We start from the raw sequence: 27,477 nt of genomic DNA on the forward strand, positions 1-27,477 counted from the left end.
AGAAGGCCCAGGAAACGAATCACTAGGCAAAGGGTCTCCTTGTGCAATGCCTTGCCCCAGAAACGCATGCAGCCTCTGAGGGGCCCGGGCTTCCGGGAGCAAGCCCAGGATGGGAGAGGAGCCGACACATGTCACTTTCCACATGCAAAGGATGACGGGCCCTGCGGGGCAGCCACTGTACAGACAAGCAGGTAGAGCTTTGATCAGACACCTAAACACCCATCGGCCCAAATCGCCACATGTTCTTGTTTATTTCTAAGCAGACCCTGTTAAGCTGTGGGCACTTGGCTTGATTACTCCCTGGATCAAAGCTGAATTAAATTACACAGCAAGTTTCTTTTGCGACTGAGAGGCACGCACACAGGCCGACTCACTTTCCAGAAGCTGTCCACTTTGCCATACACAAGTGACTGGTTCTGCCTCTTGATTTCGTTGATGTGGTGGATGTCGCTGGAGTTCAAGTGCTGCTCGACCACAAAGCCCAGGAAGCTGTTGTCTGGAGTGTGAGCTGGGGTGGAGAAGACGGAACATGGCAGTTAAAATTCAATCAGCAGGAACAAACACCAACCATTACCAATTTCACTCAAGCTGTCGCGAGCATAATTAAATGTTTTCATGTCACCTTGTTCTTTCTTTACCTGGGAGGGGGTTCAAGAGGGCGGTCTGCTCCCACCCAGCCCCAGCTCCACCTTCACAGAGAACTAATTCTCTCCAGGATGGATGAACCCAAGCCCAACCCTGCTTTTCTCAGTGGAAAGTCCATCTGTTTAAAAACCATTCAGCTGCGCCCTCCCCTCCATCCTGTTTCCTCAGCACAAAGACACTGGCTCCCAAAAGAAATGCCCTCATCCAGGTTACACCAACTAGCGGCTGGAAATCTGAAGGGAGCACGGCTGAGCCCACGCTCCCCAACAGGGTCAGCAGACCCTGCACGCTCTCCTCCGACTCCAGCTGTGCTCACCGTCCAGTGAACCGGGCAACATCACCCCCACTCTGCACTGCCTCTAAGAATCATTCACTAATGAAAGATGTAATTCTGCATGGATGGATGGAACGAAGACAGAATAAAAGGTGAAGCTCACTGGGATGTGAACCACTTCTGAAAAGTCAACCAACCTAAGAAACCACGTCTGATCTCCAAGACAGACAACTCTGGAGGAGAAAAGGCATGTTCCTCTGGATCATTCATCATTTGAGTTCTAAAACTTCTCTTTTTTTTTTCATTTATTCATTCTTTTCTTTTTTGGGCCATGCCGCATGTGGGATAATCTTAGTTCCCTAACCAGGCATCAAACCCCTGCATTGGAAGTGCGGAGTCTTAACCACTGGACTGCTAGAGAAGTCCCTAAAACTTTTCTGTTTTAACACCTGACCAAGGGAGAAAGCAAGTCCACACCCTCCGCAAACATTTATCTCTTGTGTCCATAATTTTAAAAAGGAATTTCACCAGAAGGCAACCATCAGAAAAGAGTCTCTCTCGAGGAAAGAGAAAGCCCTTCTCTCCTCTCCAAACATCTGGCCAGAGAACTCTGCAGAAGATGACAATGCTGCAGAGGACCCACCACAGGAAAAGCAACGACTTTGACCTGAACAGAATGAAAAATAACTTAAATGGAGAGAGACTGAATATTTAATAAAATCTACACAGCGATGCTCCCACCCTATTCATTCACAGGTGGGTGGCTGACAACCCACAACCGGAGGAGGAAGTTGGTTCCCGTGTCTTGTTTCGGTTTTCTCAGGAGTCTCCCCGACAGGAAGAGGGCACAGAAGCCCTTTAAGATGCTTCAGGGACCTGAAGGCCCGGGTCCCCCTCAGGCACCCGCAAGAAGATGAACGAGGGAGCTGGGCAGAGAGCCCTGAGCCGTGGACGTGAACGAGCTGCATAAATACTTGTGATCACCATCCTGTCTCCCAGGCTGCTGCTTAATGGGGGTGACAGAATGAGGAGATAATAGGGTTGTGACTGGGGAGCTGTGTGCGGTCTGGCCAATCTGTTATTTCATTTCTGCGTTTTTGAACAAGCGCCCAGAGGCAATGGCAATGGCTGCAGTTGGCTGGAAAGTAAATTACTGAATAAATTCTACTGCCAACAAGAGGCAATGGTCGCTTTTTTACTTCTCCCCCTTTTGGAAGAGCTGGCGAGGAGGGGGTCTGACAGGGTTTAGGGAAGGGGCAGAGAGCCTGTGTGCATTTGAAATGCTGATAAGACAGTTTAAAAAAAAATCTCTTTCTAAAACTTTTGATCCATGGTAGAAATTCTGAAATAGAATCTGATGCTTTAAATGTTGAAATTGTGGTTTTGTCTTCAGAAAATTTATGTGGTGACTAAAGCTCCACGCTTTAGTATTTGTTTCTGCAGTTCCGTTCTCTAGCCTCTCGGTGGGCCCGTTTTAAAATATGAGATAATCTAGCATCTAAAACACTTAACAGGTTAGAAAAATAGATCCTGTACTCAGGTGCTTTCAAAAAGAAAATGATCATCAAGACCCAAGAAGAAAAAAAAAATAGGTCTGTTTATATTAAAAAATATGCCTGTTTACATTTCTGCATCAAAGATTCCCCACAGCTTGAACAATGAGAGGGAGGGGAAGTAAACAATCTACTCAAAAAAACTTGTGGGGAATGGTGAGCTTTTACCATTTTATGACTGGTCATTTGGTATTAAACTTGGACACTGTATGAAGAAAGAATTACACATACAAGCTCTCCGCTTAAGTTTTCATCCACACACCTTACTTCAACTCTTTTCTTGTCCGCAGGTATAAACTTGGGGACTGACAACCTGCAGGAGCCATTTAAGCAGCTCAAGTGAGACTTAAGGAGAAATACGGTAGCACTTACAAACACACTGCCACATTTTATGAGCACCAGGCAGATCGGCCATGTCTCTTTCCAGGCCACACTGGACCTGTCCCGGGACACCGACAGTCTGCAACATGAGCAGATGCTCACCTGAGATCTGCCCAGCGGGGGACTTGGAAGTAATCACAGAGCAGGTATGCCTGGCCTCCAAGGAGCTGGGTGTCTGCCTGGTGAGAAGCCCTTCAAGAGCCCCCATCTGACACAAGCCTCCTTCCTGAAGCTGAGTATAGAAAACCACAAACCACAAGTGCAGGCTGGTGGATCTGCAAAGATCTTTCTGTGGAGATCTACCCTCAGGCCAAGCTTTGTTTTTTGCTTTGCCTTCAGAAGGGAACACAAACTTCAGCTGTGTTGGGAGGGCTTCAAAGGGAGGGTATTTACATTTCAAGGTAAATCAAAGAAATCCCATCATAAATGAGACACAGGAAATCCTGTACCTTCTGGAAATCACTCCATCCCAGGAGGTAAACAAATGAGATTTAAAAAAAAATAGCTGACAATCTGAGCGCTTTATAGTGATCATTTCATTATATCTTCACAAAAACCTTATAACATGTTTGTACAGATGAGAAAACAGAGAGAGAGTCACTTAAACTATCCAAGTTGACAAGCCAGGAAATGGCAACGTTGGGATTCAGAGTCAGACCAGCTGTTCCCAGAATCCAACCTCCTTAAAGCACTTTAATACACAGCTTCAGACGCCAAGTATCTTATTTTCTGGACTCTGTGAACCATAATGGTAAACATGCTTTACAAGAAAATAATCTTATAAGGCAGACTAGGATATACATGAAAGAACAATAAAGTATAAATATATATATGGAGTCTTCAGAATTGATGCTTTCTAATTGTGGTGCTGGAGAAGACTCTTGAGAGTCCCTCGGACTGCAGGATCAAACCAGTCCATCCTAAAGGAAATCAGTCCTGAATATTCATTGGAAGGACTGATGCTGAAGCTGAAACTCCAATACTTTGGCTACCTGATGCAAAGAGCTGACTTCCTAGGAAAGACCCTGATGCTGGGAAAGATTGAGGGCAAGAGGAGAAGGGAGTGACAGAGGATGAGATGACTGGATGGCATCACTGACTCAATGGACATGAACTTGAGCAAATTCTGGGAGAAAGCAAAGGACAGGGAAGCCTGGTGTGCTGCAGTCCATGGGGTTACAAAGAGTCAGACGTGATTTAGCAACTGAACAACAACAATATGGAGTCTTTCCTCAGTTTCTTGAGCAACTCATGTTATATGTGTATGGAACCAAGCTGATTTTTCCTATATGCAGCAACTGGAAGGGACATTGTTTCTGAGCTGACTGCTGCAATGATTTTTTTAAAGAATTACTGTTGGTTTGAAAAGTTAAAGTGTCACTCAGTCATATCCAACTCTTTGTGACCCCATGACTGTAGCCCACAAGGTTCCTCTGTCCATGGGATTCTCCAGGCAAGAATACTGGAGTGGGTTGCCATTTCCTTCTCCAGGGGATCTTCCTGACTTGCCACACATTTTAGAGGACTCTTTCTGCGAACCAATTTTATGTGCTAGGTATTGAGGAATTACAACATAAAGATGAGTTTCTGGCCTCATGAAGCTTACCAACTACTTAATAAAAGAGGGATAGATACACCATATTCACCAGGCAGTCATAATGGCCTCTTTGGAAATGCAATTCACAATTTTTATTAAGTCAAACTGAGCCTTCTTTCAATGGCATAAATTCTCCCAGGTCTGATTTTTCAAACAGTCAGTTCTAAACATCTCTAAGAAGTACAAAATCCATTCTAACAGATGCTTGCCAGCCTCTAAATGCAGCTGGCCCTGCAGCTTTGGGGACCCTCATGCCACCTGGTCACCAAGGGCAGAAACTGCAGAGCCAGCTGGCCTCCCTCTGCAGCCCCACAGCCAGTCACCAAGTCCAGGGGATGCCAGCTTCTGAAAACCCATCATCTCCTTCTCTCCTCTTCACCTACCTAGTTATGACCTCATCAAGTCCTGTCAAAACTTCAATAGACAAGTTTGTCTTTCCTTTAAATAGAAATATTCTCAGTGTATGACTTGTCTCAGACAATAGAGAATGATAGAAGGAAAGAAAGATGTCACCCATCAATTTTACCACCTAGAAATAACTACTATTAGGCTCCTTTTTTTCTAGACTCATGGAGCCTTTTTAATCCTCAAGCCAAAATTGGATCTTACTGTACCTATTCTTTTATGAAATTCTCTTTTCACTTACACAATGTGCCATGGGTATCTTTCTAGGGGTAATAACCACAGCTCATCACAGCTTGTTAAAGCAGCACAGCACTTCAGCACCTGGATTCTCCCCATTAGATGGAATGCCCCTAGTTCTGGTCTGCCAGCATCGCTATGTGGAACTAACTGCCCTTCCCAACCAGCCATGCAATTCTGTTACATTCTGATAGCCTGAACTGGTGCCAGTCCTGATCCCTTGTCTCCCCAGCTCCCCATGCCTCCAAGGATGGGCACTGGACCGAGGGGACTCTACCTGACCATGGCTCAGTTGAAAGATGGGTTGATAACCCAAGTTCCATCCATCACGGTTGCTCCATGATGAGTGGCAGCTACTTTTGGGGTCAACATCTTTCTGCTACAGTCACTGAGGGAGCAGGGCGGACATCCTGAGCCATAAATGCCATCTCTGTGTCCGTGAGAGGACAGCCTGCCTGAGAATAACGCCAAGACAGAGAAATGCTAAGGCAAGATAGGTAGAGACTGACGAGAACCTCCAAGCCTGAATCCAGCTCTGCCTAAAGCCAGTTTCCTCCCATCAGGAAGCTTCCACAGGCCTCTTATCCTTATCCATCAGAGGGCAGAAAGAACGAAAACCATAATCAGAGAAAACTAATCAAACTGATCATGTGGATCACAGCCTTATCTAAATCAATGAAACCATGAGTCATGCAGTGTAGGGCCACCCAAGTCGGATGAGTCATGGTGGAAAGTTCTGACAAAATGTGGTCCACTCGAGAAGGGAATGAAAAATCACTTAAGTTTTCTTGCCTTGAGAACCCCATGAACAGTATGAAAAGGCAAAAAGATATGACACTGAAAGACGAACTCCCCAGGTCGGCAGGTGCCCAATATGCTACTGAAGAAGAGGCTGAGCCAAAGCAAAAACAACGCCCAGCTGTGGATGTGACTGGTGATGGAAGTAAAGTCCAATGCTGTAAAGAACAATATTGCATAGGAACTTGGAATGTTAGGTCCATGAATCAAGGCAAATTGGAAGTGGTCAAACAGAAGATGCCAAGAGTGAACATTGACATTTTGGTATTCAGTGAACTAAAATGGACCAGAATGGGCAAATTTAATTCAGAGGATCATTACATTTACTATTGTGGACAAGAATTCCTTAGAAGAAATGTGGAGTAGACTTCATAGTCAACAAAAGAGTCTGAAATGCAGTACTTCGGTGCAGTCTCAAAAATGACAGAATGATCTCTGTCCGTCTCCATGGCAAACCATTCAATATCACAGTAATCCAAGTTTATGCTCCAACCACTAATGCCAAAGAAGCTGAAGTTGAATGGTTCTATGAAGACCTACAAGACCTTCTAGAACTAACACCAAAAAAAAAAAAAAGTCTTTTTCATTATAGGGGACTGGAATGCAAAAGTAGGAAGTCAATAGATACCTGGAGTAATAGGCAAGCTTGGCCTTGGAGTACTAAAGGAAGCAGGGCAAAGGCTAACAGAGTTTTGCCAGAATACACTGGTCATAAAAAACACCCTTTTCCAACAACACAAGAGACAACTCTACACATGGACATCACCAGATGGTCAATACCAAAATCAGACTGATTATATTTTTGCAACTGAAGATGGAGAAGCTCTATACAGTCAGCAAAAACAAGACTGGGAGCTGACTGTCATTCAGATCATGAACTCCTTACTGGCAAATTCAGACTTAAATTGAAGAAACTAGGGAAAACCACTAGACCATTTAGGTATGACCTAAATCAAATCCCTTATGATTATACAGTGGAAGTGACGAATAGATTCAAGAGATTAGATCTGATAGACAGAATGCCTGAAGAACGATGGACAGAGGTTTGTAACACTGTATAGGAGGCAGTGATTCTAACCACCCCCAAGAAAAAGAAATGCAAAAAGGCAAAATGGTTGTCTGAGGAGGACTTACAAACAACTGAGAAAAGAAGACAAGAGAAAGGCAAAGGAAAAAAGGAAAGATATTTCCAGCTGAAAGCAGAGTTCCAAAGAATAGGAAGGAGAGATAAGAAAGCCTTCCTCAGTGATCAGTGCAAAGAAATAGAGGAAAACAACAGAATGGGAAAGTCTAGAGATCTCTTCAAGAAAATCAGAGACACCAAGGGTACATTTCATGCAAAGACAGGCACAATAAAGGACAGAAATGGTATGGACCTAACAGAAGCAGAAGATATTAAGAAGAGGTGGCAAGAATTCACAGAAGAACTGTACAAAAAAGATCTTCATGACCGAGATAACCAAGATGGAGTGATTACTCATCTAGAGTCAGACATCCTAGAGTGCAAACCCAAGTGGGCCTTAGGAAGAATCACTATGAACAAAGCTAGCGAAGGTTATGGAATTCTAGCTAAGCTATTTCAAATTCTAAAAGATAATGCTGTGAAAGTGCTGCACTCAATATGCCAGCAAATTTGGAAAACTCAGCAGTGGCCACAGGACTGGAAAAGGTCAGTTTTCATTCCAATCCCAAAGAAAGGCAATGACAAAGAATGTTCAAACTACTGCAAACTGTACTCATTTTACATGCTAGCAAAGTAATGCTCAAAATTCTCCAAGCTAGGCTTCAACAGTATGTGAACTGAGAACTTCCAGATGTTCAAGCTGAAATTAGAAAAGGCAGAGGAACCAAAGATCACATTGCCAACATCTGTTGGATCACAGAAAAGGCAAGAGAATTCCAGAAAAACATCTACTTCAGCTTCATTGATTATGCTAAAGCCTTTGACTGTGTGGATCACAACAAACTGTGGAAAATTCTTAATGAGATAGGAATACCAGACCACCTTACCTGCCTCAAGAGAAATCTGTATGCAGGTCAAGAAGCAACAGTTAGAACCGGACATGGGACGGACTGGCACCAAATTAGGAAAGGAGTACGTCAAGGCTGTATATTGTCACCCTGTTTATTTAACTTATATGCAGAGTACATCATGAGAAATGCCAGGCTGCATGAAGTACAAGTTGCAATGAAGATTGCCAGGAGAAATATCAATAACCTCAGATATACATATGACATCACCCTTAGGCAGAAAGCAAAGAGGAACTAAAGAGCCTCTTGATGAAAGTTAAAGAGGATGGTGAAAAAGCTGGCTTAAAACTCAACATGGAAAAAACTAAGATCATGGCATCCAGTCCCATCACTTCATGGTAAATAGATAGGCAAACAATGAAAACAGTGACAGACTTAATTTTCTTGGGCTCAAAAATCACTGCAGATGGTGACTATAGCCATGAAATTAAAAGATGCTTGCTCCTTGGAAGGAAAGCTACGACCAATCTAGACAGTATATTAAAAAGCAGAGATATTACTTTGCTGACCAAGGTCCATACAGTCAGAGCTGTGGTTTTTCCAGTAGTCATGTATGGATGGGACAGTTGGATCATAAAGAAAGTTGAGCACCGAAGAATTGATGCTTTTGAACTGTGGTGCTGAAGAAGAATCTTGAGAGTCCCTTGGACTGCAAGGAGATCCAACCAGTCAACCCTAAAGGAGATCAGTCCTGAATATTCATTGGAAGCACTGATGCTGACGCCCTAATACTTTGGCCACCTGATGCGAAGAACTGACTCACTGGAAAAGATCTTGATGGCTAGCCCCCCCTGGCCGCAGCCATGGTGGTGCTCAAGGGCATCCCCGCGCTCCTGTCCCCAGAGCTCCTCTTCACCCTGGCGAGAATGGGGCACAGAGATGAGATCGTTCTTGCACACATGAACTTCCCCAGCAGCTCCATGTGCAGAGGCAGCCCGGAGGAGATCCGTGCTGATGGTCTGGGCATCCCCCAGCTCCTAGAGGCTGTGCTGCAGCTGCTACCCCTGGACACCTACGTGCAGAGCCCGGCTATGGTCATGGAGCTGATGCCCAGCGACTGGAAGAGGGGCCTGCTGACCCCAGTGTGGACGAGCTACCAGTCCATCCTCTCCAGGGCTGGCTATGAGGGCTCCCTGGGGATGGTGGAGAGGTTTGCGTTTTATGAGTGGGCAAAAAAAGCTTTTGCTGTTGTGGCAACTGGCTCTGAGCGATCAAGCCTCGTCTCTGGCCCCGGATTGAATTCTTCTCCTCCGGAGGCCAAGAATCCCAGCGTCTTTGTGTGATTCAGCAACAACCTTTAATCTTCGGGGCTTGTCCAGGATTTTTCAGGACAAGTGGGACTATCTGGATGAACCAAAAGATGGCCCTGATAATCTATGTGAGCCTACTTCTGCTGACTCCAAATATCCTAAGTCTGCTGTTTGATCAAGACAATGCCTTCCTGTCTTGGGCTCATTCCTATGCTGAATTCCACAACCAGTCTAACTGTTGGGTCTGTGGAGCACTCCCCTCTTCATCAGTGGAAGGCTTCCCGTGGTGGACATCTCCACTTCAAGGAAAAGACTTTCTCCGAGTCTGTAAATATCTTCAATAACAATCGCATGTGATTTTAAACTGATGGCATCTTCTTCTTAAACTGATGACATCTAACAACCTTAAGATGGACTGGTGTAACTATGGACATAATATGACTTTTCATTTTGATTTTAACTTGGTTTAATGACTATTTTGCCTTACGTCTGTAACTATATAATGGGGTTTTCTAACCGTCTAAAAGCTTTTAAGTTACAAATGGTTGTCCAAGCTCCTATGAATGCCACAGCCTCCTCCAACTATTACTTGGGGCCCCTGGATCAGAGACCCTCAATATGAGGGTTAGGAGAATATGTTGCCTCAACAATTTAGGGACTATGCCCCTAAACAGCAGGAAGTAGTTATGGAATGAAAATGATGCCCCTTTCCCTTGGCAACATAATTCTCCTAAAAGAAAAGGGGGGAATGAGAGAGTCATTTCCTAGGCTGGTTGATAAGAAGTCTAGGGGTCCCCAAGGAGAGAGGGGTCTGGAATTCTCAAGGAGGAAGAAAGGACAAACTTTTTTCCCCTCTACATTCCTTAGGATTATATAACAACGATGTATCCCGCTTGAGGACAGTCTCTGGATTAAACCTTCTGGCTAATCCTGTTATCTTAAAATGTAAATTATAGAAGTGGGTCTGATGAGGTCTTTACAATCTCCAGACATTCTTTGGATTCATTGGAGAGTATATAACTCCATTGCTAACACTAGCAAGGGGGTACCCTTTCTACCCCCTTCTGATGTCTATGTCAGAAGCTTTCTCTATCTCCTTTATACTTTAATAAAACTTTATTACACACACACATGACCCTGATGCTGGGAAAGACTGAAGGCAGGAAGAGAAGGGGACGGCAGAGGATGAGATGGTTGGGTGGCGTCACCGAATTGATGGACATGAGTTTGAGCAAGCTCTGGGAGTTGGTGATGGACAGGGAAGCCTGGCGTGCTGCAGTCCATGAGGTCGCAAAGAATCAGACATGACTGAGTGACTAAACTGACTGAACTGAAAGCCAGTTTCAATTCTCAGCGTCGCAATTGCCAGTGACAAGCAGCAACAAACCCTTGAGACCAAGTCAATTTGACAGAAATTCTAAGACACCCTACCACACTTAGGATTTTTCCAATTTTTGACTGTCTATATCAACAAATATTGAACATCACTGCACCCTGGTAATTTCTGCAGTGGATTTCCAAGTAGTCTCCATATCTCCAGCCTTGCCCTTTCATTTCTTTCTCACTGTCCCCTAACTCTAGTTCATGCTCTCTGTTGCCTGACAAGGTATTCTTTGAAACAAGTATGTGACTATGACAGTTTTCTGTTGAAAAGCTTCACTTCCTTCAGGGGGAAGAAGGGCCCAGCATTCGTATCATCTCAGGTCACCCTTCCATGGGTACCTCTGCTCCAGGATGATCTACTTGGGGCTTTTAATGCCCTGTTTTCCCATCTTATTTCACGCCGGCATGTGTCTGGTATGTCTATCACTTCTGCTTCCCTTTAAGTCTCAGCTCTCATCACCTCTCAGGTGAAGGGTTCCCTGGCTCTCTAAGACTGGGGTAAGTAAGTTTCTTCTTAGATAAGGAAGAGTTAGAGTTCTTGTCACACATCACTATTTCTACTTATGGCTATATACTCCTTAAGGACTGAGTCATGTTTTACGTGTCTCTGACTCTCGGGGACCCAGAGCATAGTAGGAATTGAGAAAATATTTTTTGCATGCACGAATGATTAAGCTTGTTGATTAATGATGAATGTTTAATTACCTGATGTGACTGACTTCATAGGCAGAGCTCCATTATCAGGCAGCAGAGGCCATGCTGCCTGAACCATTTCCAGCAGCACATTCTTTGCACACAAGCTCCCACACCAAAGCCCATTCCTCTCAAGATTCATCATTCTCGAAGGTAGCTCACCACCCTATCCTAGAACCTCGCTCAGGCCTGGTATAGTATAGGTATTCAATGAATATTTATTAAATAGATAAATGAGCATATCTTTTTTTTTAATCTAGGTCACAAAGTGCTGGGAAGAAGGGAAACAAATCAGTCCTTTGGGCTTTTAAAAACATCACAAGTTTCTAAATATCCTCATTCATTCAACATTCAGCACATTTACTGAGCACTTACTATGGACCAGGCAACAGGTCAGGAGTTAAAGATGCACCAGTGAACAGGATAAGCATGGATGAAGTTACCCTCATTGAGGAGAAAGAAAGTAAATAAGTAATCAAATAATTCAGTGAAATACATAAAAATAAACACAACTCGTGTGGGGACCAGTGTTGAACTCTAGTTAATGATGTCATGCTGCAATATCTAAGGGTAAGTGTTCTTTTATGCAAAAAAGAAAAACAAAGTTGGATTGATGGATGGGGAGAAGATAGACATATGGATGGACAGGTCATGGAACAAATAAAGCAAACTGTTAACTGTGGAGTCCAGGCTGTGGGATTCTCTTTTACATTTCTCCGCCTCCCCCCACCCCCCCACTTTCAAAATATTTCACAAATTTCATAACAAAACGGGGAAGAATATTGGCTGCATGGCATTCACGTTGATGCTGATTCTGATGATGACAAAACTGACATGACAGAAAAAACCCCACCAAAAAATAGTTACATCACGCAAGAAGCAATCTGATTTTAAAAACTGTTCATAGTGATGTGACCCTTCAAATTTCACCAAAACTGATGTTTTTTCCCCAAATGGTAGTGATGCTAGCCTCTTTGAGAGACAGGAGGCTGGGATATAGGCTGGGGAAACTATTACGTTCAGTTGAGTTGAAAAGGATGAGCATCTGAACTGTTGACAGAAGGCACACCAGAGTAAATTTTTCAAGTGTCAAAAAGCAATTTAGGAGGGAATGGGCCCCTTAGAAGAACATCATTCCTGAAGGCTGAGACTCAGACTGAAGGAGCTGCAAGGCTGAACCTATTATTCACTGGTCTGCACAGAAGTAAAAGGCAAGAGCCCTCCTGATCCGAGTTAAAGGCCAAAAAGGCCGTCTGAATCACAAATAGCTCCTCTGCTTGTCAGCCTCTAAAAATAAAGTCATACGTGGAAGCAATGCATCCTTGGCTGAAGCCAGCACGTTCGTCATTTGTATGAAATGAAACTAGCTTGTTTTTAAAATTCCTGTTTTGTCAGGCAAAAGTTTTGGTCTACAAGCCACTATTCTGACTCAGCTTCAAGCTCCAAGTCCCTGGAGAAACTGCGTTAGAACGTCAGCGACAACAACCATCAGTACGACTTCAACAACTCTTGAAAACCTAACCATGTGAATAAATTCTGTGGGAAGACAAGGGAGAGTAACCTGAGGTCACTAGCTTCAAGAAGCTTCTGTACTCTCAGATTTTTTTTTAAATTGAAGTATTGTAGAATTACAATGTTGTGTGAATTTCTGCTGTATAGCCAAGTGATTCTCATCCCATCTCAGTGAGGTGAGGATGAGATGGTTGGATGGCATCACCCACACGATGGACATGAGTTTGAGTAGGCTCCAGGAGTTAGTGATGGACAGGGAAGCCTGGCGTGCTGCAGTCCATGGAGTCGTAAAGAGTCAGACACAACTGCACAACTGAACTGAACTGAGCCAAGTGATTCAGTTATGTATATATATATATATATACTCTTTTTCATATTCTTTTCCATTATGGTTATTAATATCCTGTAATGGTTATTACAGGATATTAAATATAGTTCCCTGTGCTATACAGTGTAATCTTAGATTTGTACATTTATACCTTCCTTATTTTTCCCTACATTGTTGCATGGGCTAAAAACAGAACAGACATTATCATTGAATTTAATTAAATCAGTAAGTATTTTCTGAATGCCTACTATGTGCCAGATAGTCTTCAAAGTGTTGGAGTTTTAGTGATGAACAAAACAGACAAAACTCCTACTGATACTATCCTCAGAACCCGGCAGAGGAAAAGAGAAAAATAACAAAAGTCTGTGAATATGCAGTTTATATTTATACCAATTTATACCATGCAGTATAAATGCTTCATGGTAAAGCAATTATAGAGGAAAAGAAAGCAGGGAAGGGGTGTAAGAAGTTGCAGAGAAAAGAGTTGCATTTTAAAAAGGGGAAGGGGGTCGGGATTAGTCTCATTGAAGTGACATTTGAGCCACAGGCCCAATTTAAGGGAACAATGTTCGGAAGACGGAACCATCAATACAAAGGTCCTAGAGTAGGAGTGTGTCTGGCCCATCTAAAAAACAATAAGGATGCTCGAGAGAGGTGAGTAAGAGAACATAGAGTAAGCGATGAGGCCAGGGGAGTAGCGGGGCCAGACCCCTTCAGGCCTTGCGGCTACTGGGGTGACTCATCTCCCCCTCCAGTGAGAGGCTACATCACTGGAAATAGGAGGGTCAGGATGTGACTGACATTTTAATGAACCCATTCTGTGGTTGTGTCTATCTGTTCTTTATTCACTAATTCAACACACATTTACCACCTATGAGGTTGCTTCAGATACAGAAGACAGCAGTGACGATGCTCGTGGAGACCAGAAGGTGCGATCTGGGCTGGCACACGGGAGCGGGGAGGACACGGGGAGGAGTGTGTGGCTCAGGGCGGGAAGGCTTTCCGGAGGACAGCACCTCCTTGGAGGGTGGGCAGGGTGAGGGGGAGGCACAGGGCTTCCAGACAAAGGAACAGCACACGCAATGGCCTGGTGTCGTCCTGGGGGACACCTAAAAGCTGAGCAGAGGCAGGACGCCATCAGAGAGGCCAGCGGGGCTGAGGCAGTATAGCAAAAGGAAAGGGTCGGAGGTGAAACCGGGAGGCCTTGATGCCTCCAGAACCCCTCCAGTCTGCTCCTCACTCAACTATCACAGCTTCCAAATTTCCACACGTGCCAAGAAACACTGAACATCCCCCAGCCTGGACTACATGACGTGAGCAGCCAGAAGGCAAATTCTCAAAAATTACTTAAGTAAAAAATAAACTAATGCAAACAAGACTTTGCCTCAAGAACTGGAAATATCCTAGGACAGTGATATGAACAGTGAGGTTGCTGAACAGACTAATAAATGTTACTGAAACTTTTCAATGACAGGAGGTAAATACACACCTGAGACGCAATTTGCCTGAAACCAGGCATGAGGACTCTGGTAATCTCTGCTATTGCTACCTTCAGCCATGGTCTCCACAACAAGAGAGGAAAATAATGCAATTAGATGAAGATGTTTTACCCTGCTCATGTTTTCACATAAGCCAGAAGAAGCTGTGAATGAAGGCATCACGCAGATAACTAGAACACCATCCAAACACGGGATAATTCAAGATGCGAGACACCAACTTCAGGGTTTTATTTTCTCTTGTAAATGGTATAGGCAGATGACTTCTCTATTTGATTTTTCTGTGTGGGCAGATTCCTTTCATTCCTTTACTGGGGTATAATGCGCCTTGTTTGGGACTGAGAAAAACAAGAGCATGCCTTCAAGAGCTCAGTAAAAGCAGTATAGACAGCAGATTAAAGGCTTTTGAGTGAAATAATGCCTAAATATAGGGTCAAGTCCATAGCAAGTCCAGAAAAAGTAACAATTAATTCTCAATAAGAAATAGCAAAAGTATCCCCAAATAAATCAAAGTCTACTTGGCAGACTACACAAAACAGTCCTGGAAACATTAGTTTAAAAAGTAGAACCTTGAGCAGAGAATGGATTCATATATATGTATGGCTGAGTCCCTTTTCTGCTCACCTGAAGCTGTCACAACATTGTTAATTGGCTATACCCCAATACAAAATAAAAAGTTAAAAAAAAAATGTAGAACCTTGACGACTTCCCTGGCGGTCTAGTGGTTGAGACTCCACCCTTCCACTTAAAGGAGGCATGGGTTCAGTTCCTGGTTGGGGAACTAAGATCCCACATGCCAAGAGGCATGGCCAAAAAAAAAGTACAACCTTGAAAAAAACTTTTGATGTATGAAGTGGAAAATTAATGGAAAAAAAAAGAAGACACAGAATTATAGTATGCATGTTACAATGATGTAAAAATATACCCCTGAAAAAAAGATAATAATGCTTATATTAGGGTATGGGAACCTTCTTCCATGGGGAGACTTTCCCCATTTTTGTGATAGGGTTATTATTATTATTTTGTATTTGATTGGAAATACGGAGGGAATCACACTTCAAGAGAAAAAAATCAAATCTTGCTATTGGAGTGATCTGAAGGAGGCAAAGGTGGTGAGGAATTATGGGGGCACTTTCAGAGAGCAGCAGGCTGTTGGTTGAGGCCAGGTTCAGGGGAAGGGCAGTGGTGGGAGACAGAAGATGGAGGGTTCAAGAGTTTTGCTACGGACTCTGAATCCAACCCCAAGGGCAAAGGGAAGGCATTGTGATCTATGAGGAGGAACAGCCTGGTCTAAGCTGAGCTTTTCCGAGCTGGCTCTGCGGCAGGAGGAGGGTCTCAGAGCCCAGTTCAGAAGCCACGCTCAAAGCCATACTAGAGTATGGACAAGAGGGAAAGGCAGGAACCAGAGGCCTGCCCTGAGGGAGGAGGAACCACACTTCTCAGCTCAGCTTCCTGGGGGAAAAACCATCATTCAAAGATCTAGTTAAATGCCCTTACTATTCTCTGACCACCTGGTTTGCCCCTATAGAAGCTGCATAGGAAAGTGCTGGGATTAGTCTATGCTGACTCATAAAAATGCTCAAATGCAAACAGAATACACAAAGATAGTTCTCTGAAATCCTGAGATTTGGGGCAGAACAGTAAAGAAAACCCAGCTTTTCCAACTCATAGAAACTCCACCAACTTGGTGAGAAAATGAGCTAGAGGAGAAATATAAGCAGCCTCAAAGTGAGGCGTGCGTTCTGAATATTCAACAGTATCTATCTGGTCAGGAACATCATCTCACTTCCCTGCTCCTAAAGATGCTTCAGCAATGGTGGGTGTGTTTTACTCTCTCCTTATCCTCCTGCTGGGCCCTTTCTAACCAGCCTTTCCCACCCTCCCCCTGCACTCCATACCTGCCGAACACCTAAGACAGCTGGAGTTGATGACAACGATTTTACAAGTACGTTATTTCTGTGGTCTCCAAACTTCTCCCTGTGCAACCATCCCATCAGGAGAAAACAATCTAAATATACCCGCAGTGTATGAGCACATTGTAGTTCAGTAGCTAAGTCGTGTCCAACTCTCTGTGACCCCATGGACTGCAGCATACTAGGCTTCCCTGTACTTCACCACCTCCCGGAGTTTGCTCAAACTCATGTCTATTGAGTCGCTGAGCCATTCAACCATCTCATTCTCTGTCACCCCCTTCTCCTCCTGCCCTCAATCTTTCCCAGCATTAGGGTCTTTTCCAATGAGCTGGCTCTTTGCATCAGGTGGCCAAAGCATTGGGGCTTCAGCTTCAGTCCTTCCAATGAATATTCAGGGTTGATTTACTTCAGTTATGTAAAGATTACTATCAGCCCATCTTTTAAGTACTAGTAAATGCTTCATTTTTTTTTTTTTTAATTGACAAGTCATAGGTAAACTTTTGACACTTTTATCTTCTATTGAAAGGAATGATTCCCCGCACCCCCACCCCCTCCGCTTCAGGTCATGAGAACAGCCACAGTTACCCAAAGGGCAGGGGATGGAAGGTTCTGTGGGAACAACTGCGTTAGACTAGATCTGGACCCTTTGTCTTGTGGGAAGGGAAGGACCCTCTCTGAGGGGTGCAGCCAAGTTCTCTGTGGGCAGGCTCTGGAGGTAGGGTGGGGTGGGGAGGCAGTACTTTTTTTCTACAAGTTCTCCAACCTCAGGCACATCCTCAATAAGATCAAGGTCCCCAACTGCTTCGTTTCCCTGTTTCCTCCATTCAAGACTGCCTCGGCCATGAGGATGTTTTCCATCAACCTGTTCACTGATGGATTTTGCCACCACTGATAATCACCACCTTGCTCCACAGTCTTATTAAGAGTTGTAAGATGCTGATTTTCTAATTTTTCATTCCTTTTGCATTTATTAGCTGTGATTTCTCCATAATTAACAACGTTCTCTCATCAACCAACTGATTATCTTCAAATACAATTTGTCCTAGAAAGGCAGGATCAAAACTGGATTCTTTCCCTTTATTTTTCAGAGTAATGAAGTGGGTGTCCTAGCAACTTCTAAAGGTGATCAATTGATATTATGGGTTTTTCTTGCTTGGACTATCATTCTGGACTCATGGATTATTTTCCATTGTTTGATTCCCTCCACTGCAGCTGTTATTCTTTTTTTTTAAAATTTATTTGGCTGTTCTAGGTTTAGCTGCAGCATGCAGGGTTTTTAGTTGCAGCATATGGGATCTAGTTCCCTGACCAGGGATTGAACCTAGGCCCCCTGCACTGGGAGCTTGGAGTCTTAGCTACTGGACGACAGGGAAGTCCCTCGTTATTATTTTTGATGCTCAAACTACCCCATCTTTGGCTCCTTTGTCCTTCTGACTCCACCCCAGGGGTCTTTCTTAGCCTCCTTGCTTCCAGATTAAAGATGTCACATTTTTAATGTTTGCTGCCCTAGACCTAAAATCACCTATTTATCTTAGAAAGGGGTTTCTTCAGCGGGAAAGGTACTTCAGTTCAGTTCAGTCCAGTTGCTCAGTCGTGTCTGACTCTGCGACCCCATGAATAGCAGCAAGCCAGGCCTCCCTGTCCGTCACCAACTCCCGGAGTTTACTCAAACGCACGCCCATTGAGTCGGTGATGCCATCCAGCCATCTCATCCTCTGTCGTCCCCTTTTCCTCCTGCCCCCAATCCCTCCCAGCATCAGGGTCTTTTCCAATGAGTCAACTCTTCGCATGAGGTGGCCAAGGTATTGGAGTTTCAGCTTCAGCATCAGTCCATCCAATGAACACCCAGGACTGATCTCCTTTAGGATGGACTGGTTGGATCTCCTTGCAGTCCAAGGGACTCTCAAGAGTCTTCTCCAACACCACAGTTCAAAAGTATCAATTTTTCGGCACTCAGCTTTCTTCACAGTGCAACTCTCACATCCATACATGACCACTGGAAAAATCATAGCCTTGACCAGATGGACCTTGGTTGGCAAAGTAATGTCTTTACTTTTTAATATACTATCTAGGTTGGTCATAACTTTCCTTCCAAGGAGTAAGTGTCTTTTAATTTCATGGCTGCAATCACCATCTGCAGTGATTTTGGAGCCCCAAAACATAAAGTCTGACACTGTTTCCACTGTCTCCCCATCTATTTCCCATGAGGTGATGGAACCAGATGCCATGATCTTAGTTTTCTGAATGTTAAGCTTTAAGCCAACTTTTTCACTCTCCTCTTTCACTTTCATCAAGAAGCTCTTTAGTTCCTCTTCACTTTCTGCCGTAAGGGTGGTGTCATCTGCATATCTGAGGTTATTGATATTTCTCCCAGCAATCTTGATTCCAGCTTGTGCTTCTTCCAGCCCAGCGTTTCTCATGATGTACTCTGCATATAAGTTAAATTAGCAGGGTGACAATATACAGCCTTGATGTACTCCTTTTCCTATTTGGAACCAGTCTGTTGTTCCATGTCCAGCTTTAACTGTTGCTTCCTGACCTGCATACAGGTTTCTCAAGAGGCAGGTCAGGTGGTCTGGTATTCCCATCTCTTTCAGAATTTTCCATAGTTTGTTGTGATCCACACAGTCGAAGGCTTTGGCATAGTCAATAAAGCAGAGATAGATGTTTTTCTGGAACTCTCTTGCTTTTTCAATGATGCAGCGGATATTGGCAATTTGATCTCTGGTTCCTCTGCCTTTTCTAAAACCAGCTTGAACACCTGGAAGTTCACGGTTCACATATTGCTGAAGCCTGGCTTGGAGAATTTTGAGCATTACTTTACTAGCGTGTGAGATGAGTGCACTTGTGCGGTAGTGTGAGCATTCTTTGGGATGCCCCAGACTGAGTGTTAAGGATACTCATTGCCACCTGATTGTCTTTACTTTTGATCCTTTTCAAAGTACAGAGTTAGGAAAGATTTCCTTTTCAAAGAGAAAATATAAGTTCATATTGATATTTCCTATTCAAGCTGAATATTATATGGTCTTAACTTCTTTAAGCATTCCCCTTCCTATACATTGCAAATTCTGGTTCCCATGGTATACCTGTAATAGTTTCAAATAATAATAAATATTCCCCACTACAAATGAACAGTCCAAAGATTGTATTTTAAAGTCAGTTGAAATAATTATTTTATCTGTGTGAGAGATTAGTATCAACCTCACATATCACTAGGTGTGTTTCATATTTTTTAACCTCTTATCAATCTTTAGTGAATTCTTATTTCTTTTTAAATAAAACATTTATATGGTTCCAAAGTCAAAATAGAGTACATTAAGAGACATCTAGCATAGAGAACTATATTCAATATCCTGTGATAAATCATAACAGGAAACACTATAAAAAAGAATATATAGACATGTATTACTGAATCACTTTGCCGCACAGCAGAAATTAACACAACATTGCAAATCAATGTTTAAAGAAAAAAAAAAGACATCTATTTTCTATCCCTGTCCCTTCAAACCTTCCTCCGGGGTAATCATTTTTATTAGCTTGTTCTTTAGTCTTCCATTGTTTCTTTTGAAAATACAAGCGCATTCACATACATTGGCATACACACATTTTCCTCCCACTGCATACCCTTCTTGCATAGAAGGGAGGGACTCCACATACTGCCCTGCACTTTGGTTTTTATCACTTAATACAGACTAGACATCTCCCTTCAGACAGTGGAACCTTTCCTCGGTCCTTCTGCATAGTTACACATGATTTCACTCTATCAATGGACTATATGACTCACTCAATTCTCTAATAGGAACCTCTGGGTTACTTCCAGTCACTCCTTAGTACAAACAGTGCCCCAATACATGGCCTTGTACGCATGCCATGTATGATCTTTGCTTACTTGTCTTTGGGGTGGATTCCTAGATACGATCTGCCCAGTCAAAGGAAAGACGCCTAGAAGCTGTGCTAGATGGTGACAGATCCCCTGGCACGGGCAGTGGCAGCCGGGCTGCATTCCCAGTGCCCTCCTGAAGTCTCACCTGAGGAAGAGCTGCGTGAGCAAACTTTCAGGTTCTTGCCAATTTGATATGTGGGACACGGGATCTTGGTGCAATTTTAAAATGCACTTCTCTTATCATGAGTGAGGTTAACATGTTTCATATATTTGGAGCAACACGTTTATTTTTTTGGACTGCTTTTGACCATTTGCCTACTGGATTGTGGAACATTTTCATCTCAATTCTTAGTAGCTTTATACATCAGGGATATTAACCCTCTGTAACAGAATATGCTATGGTGTTATTTTTTTGGTATTGTTGTTTTGGCCATACAGGTCTTTATTTTAAGGCAGTCAAATGTATTGGCTTTGCCCCCTGATTTCTGCTGAATTCTGAGTCACTTAGAAAACTCTCCTTCCCAGGTTAACAAGAACTAATCTATTTTTTCCATCTTTAGTTATATTTTAAGCAGTGAATGGATTTCAATTCAATCAACACTTTCAAATCCTCCATTCATAGAAAATAAAATAGGTATTTCAGGACTCTGAATCCCAGCATTCTAAATGAGAACCTATTTTCCGGAAAAGCCTCCTATGTTTATGCCCCAGATGTAGGGAAACACCATCCCATGGAGGGTATAAATATACCATGTCATTTAAGCAGTTCTGGCCATTTTACAACACGGCTAGACATTGTATTTATGTGAAGCAACAGACAAGTCACCCCATTCTGGCTCCTCAAAGTTGCATAGCTGTGTCTCCCCATGCTGCCAGCCACCTGTCACCCACCACCCCTCTATTAGTTTGTCCCCTGAATTCAGCCCCAGGAACAGACTGTGACGGCAGGATGACAGCACTCCAGAAGCAGTAACGTTTACGATGCACACAGAACTTTCACACACCTCTCTGAGCTAAAATGAACATTTGAACGTGAGCACATTTCCCCACCTGCCACAGCCCTTAATTCTTTGTCCTTCTCACACTTCACACTCAAGGAGTAGTCCAGTGTATCTGCTGTTGTCCTTAGTGAACCCAACGAAAGGTCACTTTTCAGTGGCTGTTTGTGAGGGGGAGGGGTCAGCACACGGGAAAAGGTAAGGGGAGGGGGATTGCGGGTCTTAACAAGGGAAACAGATTAGCTTTCAGATAGTAATTCTAGGATGGAAAGCTCTGGATTAAAATTACTCCAAGAATTTAGGAAAACAGAAATCTGCACTCTGACTGTACAAATGAACTGTTTAACTTGGGGGAATGGTCATTTCCAGAACAGGCATTCACCTCATCAAGGGGAATTATCAAGGTCTGAACAATAGATTTATCTCTGGCATGAATACTATCAGACTTGGCATCTGGCTTCACAGTCCTCAACTAATTGTAAATGAAATCAAACTGCAGGCAGGTAGACCAATGGCAGCAGCGAGAAATGGTCAGTGTGGGCAAGAAACACAAATAAAAAAACTCTGAGAGGCTACAGCTGGGGCCAGTGAGTTCATCGTCTTTTAGTCTGTGCGTTACATGACTTTGCAAAAGAATCACTGCTGTTGGCAACAAGACACCACATGGGCAAGAGAGGGTAAGATTTCATCCTGAGCCCAGGGTTTAAGAAGTCAGTAGGGTATGAAACAGATTTTTTAATCATTCCATCTTGAAAAGGCTGGCTTTTTCTTTATAAAGTTTGATGCCTAAAATAATGAAGGTTCCATTACAGTATTTGGAAAAATGTATAGACATGGAAGATCTCATTCCTTCTGAATCATCAAGTGGACCTAAACAGGGTCTGTGAGGCAGGAAGCATGTTTAGTGTCTGTCAATCAAAGATCACTGAAAGTCTTTCCCAAGTGGTTTCCAGTGATACTTTAATATTGAACATTTTTCTCCAGAATATTTGCAAGGCTTTTCACAAAATGTTCATGCAGCCTTTCAATTCTAGTTTAAAAAAATCCAGTTATTCTCAAGAAAAAGGTTCCACAACACACATTTCTACAGCTAAAGACCCCAGGAATCACAAATGACAACACACAGTAGCCTCATTTCTTCTCCCCTTTGTCTCTGATGGGATTCTGGAAAGCAGAGCTGAGACAGGACTACTCACGGAACATAGTGTAAAACTGCTGTGGGTTCAGATTCCACTTGCCCCAGGGAGTCTTGTGGCCTTTCAACTGGGCATAGTTGGCATGGTTGAACTCTGGCTCTGTGCCAAATGAGTCCAGGATTCGGAGCATGCACCTGAAGATAAAAGATGCCATGAGCAAAATAACAACTGTGACACCAAAGTCAGACGACCAAAAGCTCTACCCTTTCTCTCAGGAACTACCAAAGATGGACAAATTCTTTAAGAAATGCCACTGGGCAGGAATCGAGAGGTCTTACACTAGCTTGTCTAGTAAACATCCCCAGGTGTGACTTTTGAGCCAGAGCCAATGCACAGCTCATACAATCTGCTTTGGACAAGTTGACTAATCACAGAAAATGCTCAAATATCAGTGAAATAAAAAGTTCCCTAAAGCTAGAACTGTAGAAGGCCATGGTCACTGCTGTGCCCCTAGCCAGGGCCGAGCACACAGTGTTGACTATTAATGAACAACTGTAGAAGAAGAAAAGAATTAACATTTTTAGAGGTTACTATGATATGAATGCTTATCTCCATCACCCACCACCAGCCCCCCACCTTTCCCTACCCTGCCCCAGCAATTCATATACTGAAATCCTAAGGAGATGGTATTAGGAGGTGGGGCTTTGGGGAAATGATAAGCTCATGAGGGTGGAGCCCTCATAAATAGGATTAGTGCCCTCATATAAGTGATTCCACAGAACTCCAGAGCCCCTTCCACAGTATGAAGAAACAATATGAAGTCTGCCACCTCACCTGACCATGCTGGCATCCTGATCTCAGACTTTCAGTCTCCCCAGTATGTGAGCAATACATATCTACTATTTATAAGTCACCCAGGATTTGGTACGGCAGCCCAGGCCCACTGAGACAGAGGTCTTATTCTGCTCAGAGCACAAAGCTTGCTCTCCTTCAACAATTATTCAAGATTTTCATCAATTGACTAGAGTATAAGATTTTTGGTAAAGCTTAGAACATCACTCAGTAGGCAGTTGTGATTTGTATGTATTTGATAGTAGCAGGACATTCTTGTTTTCTCCCAGAGCTCAAAATGACTTGAAACTGAAGATGTTTCATTTGGTTATTTCACCAAAGCCTTACAACAGCACCAACCAAACCCAGTCTATTGCCTGCTTCTGTGTGGTCTTTCAGCTAAGAATGGTCTTTACATTTTTAAATGGTTCAAAAAGGGAGAATATTTTGTGATGTGAAAGTTACATGAAATTCAACTCTCAGTGTTCAAAAATGAAGTTTTATTTGAACTAGCCAAGCCTAGTTGTTTCTGTATGTCTATGGTTGATCACCTAGAGTAACAGTAAAGTTTGGTAGCTAAAATGGAGACCACATGGCCAAGCAAAGACTGAATTATTTATTACCTGGCTCTTTACAGATAAAGCCTTCTGATCATTGCTTTGGAGTACATAAAGAATGATCAATCAGAAGAAAGGAATCAATACTAAAACAGAATTTATTGATTTTGGTTACATTTATATCATCACTGATTTTCAAGACACTGATGTAAATTTAACTCATGACTGGCCAATGAAAACAGCGCTGTTTTCTGTATCTATTATTATTTCAGCACTATTATTATGTATTAATAACAATTCTGAATGGCCCTTACTAGACCAATAAGCATAACAGTAAAGAGGGATCAGAGCCCACATTTTAGAATGAGATGATGACAATAACTTTCAAATATTTGATTCAGTTTCTTTCTTCCTTCCCCCAGTAGTAGGAAGTCCATCTTTCAGTCAGTATTACGTCAATGATGCAGAAAAAAAGAATGCAAAAACACCAGACTGAATTTTCCAGGAAGAGCAATATTAAGTTGTCATTTTAGTGTGATGACTTTCGCATCAGCATCATCTGTCTAGACAAGGAAGAAAAGAAAGAGGGAAGGAAAGGTGGAAGGTGGGTGGGCCGTGACTACAAAGTAAAATGCAAGCTGACCACAGAAACAGTGTCCGTCTTCCAGGTCCCCATATGGCTCTCAAGGAACAAGGGATCAAGCTAATGATAGAATTTATATGTACGTGTAACTGGATCACTCTGTTGTACACTTGAAACAAACACCGCATTGTAAATCAACTATACTTCAGTAAAAAGAAAGAAAAGAAAAGAGCTGGGATGATGGCAGCTCTGTAGAAGGTCACTACAGGAAGGCGGAGGACACACACTGACTTGTGGAATTGGGGAAGGTTCAGCTCCCGGGAGACGAACAGAACTGGGAGTCAAAGGTGACAGCGCTCTGAGCAGGCGCGGCAGGGAGAAACCAGCCACCCTCCTCACAGGAACCTTTGCCTTGAAGGCTTTGGCTGCCTACACTTGTTTGTAATGGACTCTAACACTCTCTAGCTTGTGATTCTATTTTTAACTTAGAGTTTTGCTGGAGTTATTTTATATTTGGATAATTAAAACAAACCCTGATGAGTAAAGACGCCTGGCAGGAGCCTCACACTTGAAATCCTGGACTTTTATACGGGGTCTAAATGTGTGCTACGTGATGCTGGCTTCTACTCAGTGGAAGAGTACAGAATGAATGATGATGGGATGTCTCTACACTTGTAGTTCTACATACTCAAAGCTTTGATCTGGGAATTGTCCTTTTTCTTTTCTTTTTGAGCTGATCTTGGTTTGTTTTACAAACCAGAGGCAAGAGACTGATCACTGTCTATGACAGGGGAGGCTGAACATTATAGTTTTCCCTCTTCAATCACTTTCTATATCTGTGTGTTTTGGAATTGAGTTTGTGTTGTTAATATTTATGCTGTTCCTCTAATGCCTTTTGTGTGTCTGGAGTGTCAGGAACAGACTGATGACTTTAAAAGATATTTGCCTCACTGCCCGAGGCAGCTGGCTTCCTAACAGGGATGGCTGCAGCAATGCCAAATGATTCCTGGAACATTCTCTCTGTGCTAAGCCCCACTATTACAAGATTGGATACTCACAACCTCCTTGCCAGGACCTACTTTCTAATTTGGAGTTTGATATGAAACAGTGTATCTTGGACTATTAGCATCTCACTTTCCTGTGTGTCCTCAATGCCCAGCAAAGGCTTCACATGAAGCAAAACAGATATGAGTTTCGCAGTACCTAGCAGGACACCAGTCACATGTAGGTATTCAATACATGTTTAATTGAATGCCCTCAGTTCAATTCAGTCGCTTAGTTGTGTCCAACTCTTTGCGACCCCATGAACTGCAGCACACCCTGGGTCCCTACATAAATTGGACAGAATTTATATTTTTTCAAGATCAACAGGATTCATAAGTTTGTGCCTAAACAAAGCATCAAATGATAAACTTTACATTTAACAGAATTCCCTATCATCTTCCATTACCCATGATGAATACAGGGAGCACCACTAATTTATAATCTTTAAAAGGAAAAGGAATAGGCAAGAAACTTTCTAGAGAACCTGGTTGGCCTTTGGATGAGAATCTCAGATATATCACACCTCAAAGACACCAACGCTAAGTCCTAACAGACCTCCTGCCAGCTAATATCACTGACACAGATGATTTATTAAAGAATGGAGGGATAAACATTACACTCTCCCATGAAATCCCCTCTGAGATAGTGCCTTTTCATCCAACAAGAATCAAATACCCATCAGCAGTGACCATTTTAATAATAAAATCAGCCTTTTTAATTGACCTAAATGCTACCACCGAGAATATATTTCCATCCAGACAGTCTTTCTTAATGATGAGAATATGTGAGTCCAGGGACTCTCAAAAAGGCCAGTTCCTTTGGCATGTTCATCAGATGCCTGCCACTCGCGAAAGCCAGAGAAAAAGAGCTCTGTCTTTCTTGTTTTTAATGCTGTTGCTAAAAAGAAAAAAAACTTTATTCACTTATAAGGCCTATTAACCAAGGATAAAGATGGCTACTCCCATATAACAGAGAACATTTATGGTGGTCTGTGATTCATGAAGATTTGAAAAGAAAACAACAAACTGCCATTCTGGACCAAACCCAGATTTATATTTTGTTTTGTTTTTTTTTTTAAGAAACTACAGGGACACCTCATTTTATGGTGCTTCACTTTTTGCATTTTGCAGATACTCATTCTTTTTTCAATTTTTAAATACAAATTAAAGGTTTGTGGCAACCCTGCACTGTCAGATGTTGGTTAGCAATTTTTAGCAATAACCTATTTAAAAGAGTTTGCTTTCCCTTTCCAGTTTTATTGAAAAATAATTGACACACAGCACAGAATGTTTCAAGTGTATAGCATAATGATTTGACTTATATACAATGTGTAATGGATACCACAAGCTTAGGAAACAACCATCATTGTAGAGATACAAAATAAAATTTATTTTCCTTGTGATAAGAACTCCTGGGGCCTGATCTCTTAACAGCGTTCCTAAGTAACACAGCAGTGTTAATAATATTTATCACATTGTATATTACATCCCTTACTTATCTCACAACTGCAAGTTTATACCTTTTGACTACTATTCCCCAACTCCTCCTCCCCCACTCCACACTTATTATAACCACAAACCTGACCTCTTTTTCCATGAGTTTGCCTGCATCTTTGAAGTATAATTGACCTATAACACTATGCCAGTTTCTGGTGTGCAACTTAGTGATTCCATATTTCTGTACATTACAAAATGATCATCACGATAAGTCTAATTACCATCTGTTACCATATTACTGACTATATTCTCACACTGTGCATTTCATAACTGTGAAGGTATTTTTAAAATTAAGTATGTACATTTTTTTTTTTACACATAATGGTGTTGCACACTTAGAGTATAGGGTAAACAAAACTTTTATATGCACTAGGAAACCACCCACCAAAAAAAAAAAAAAAAAAAACCCTGTGGGACTCAATTTATTGTGGCATTCACCTTACGGCAGCTGGA

General features: G+C 42.6%; 2 protein-coding genes across 9 annotated transcripts in view; one reads left to right on the forward strand and one right to left on the reverse strand.

Annotated features, from left to right (window-relative positions):
• MGAT5 (alpha-1,6-mannosylglycoprotein 6-beta-N-acetylglucosaminyltransferase) overlaps nt 1–27,477 on the reverse strand; it is a 389,158-nt gene that overhangs the window by 108,175 nt on the left and 253,506 nt on the right. For all 8 annotated transcript variants that reach the window (XM_061135085.1, XM_061135082.1, XM_061135078.1 and 5 more), the window contains 2 exons: nt 22,574–22,707; nt 375–508 (listed from right to left, as the gene is read on the reverse strand). In XM_061135085.1, coding sequence (XP_060991068.1) covers nt 375–508; nt 22,574–22,707 — 268 coding nt within the window. The remainder of the gene's footprint in view (nt 1–374; nt 509–22,573; nt 22,708–27,477) is intronic.
• LOC133051286 (fucose mutarotase-like) lies at nt 8,725–17,388 on the forward strand. The gene is made up of 3 exons (XM_061135814.1): nt 8,725–9,141; nt 17,059–17,211; nt 17,326–17,388. The coding sequence occupies exons 1-3, from the start codon at nt 8,725–8,727 to the stop codon at nt 17,386–17,388; spliced, it is 633 nt and encodes a 210-aa protein (XP_060991797.1).

The sequence above is a fragment of the Dama dama genome, chromosome 33, assembly GCF_033118175.1.
Source record: "Dama dama isolate Ldn47 chromosome 33, ASM3311817v1, whole genome shotgun sequence".
NCBI lineage: Eukaryota > Metazoa > Chordata > Mammalia > Artiodactyla > Cervidae > Dama > Dama dama.

Coding starts and splice junctions, on each gene's coding strand:
- LOC133051286 (XM_061135814.1), top strand. CDS start 8,725: ATGGTGGTGCTCAAGGGCATCCCCGCGCTCCTGTCCCCAGAGCTCCTC. Junction 9,142..17,058: donor GCTCTGAGCGATCAAGCCTC/GTCTCTGGCCCC, acceptor CCTCCGCTTCAG/GTCATGAGAACAGCCACAGT. Junction 17,212..17,325: donor TCTGTGGGCAGGCTCTGGAG/GTAGGGTGGGGT, acceptor CCTCCATTCAAG/ACTGCCTCGGCCATGAGGAT.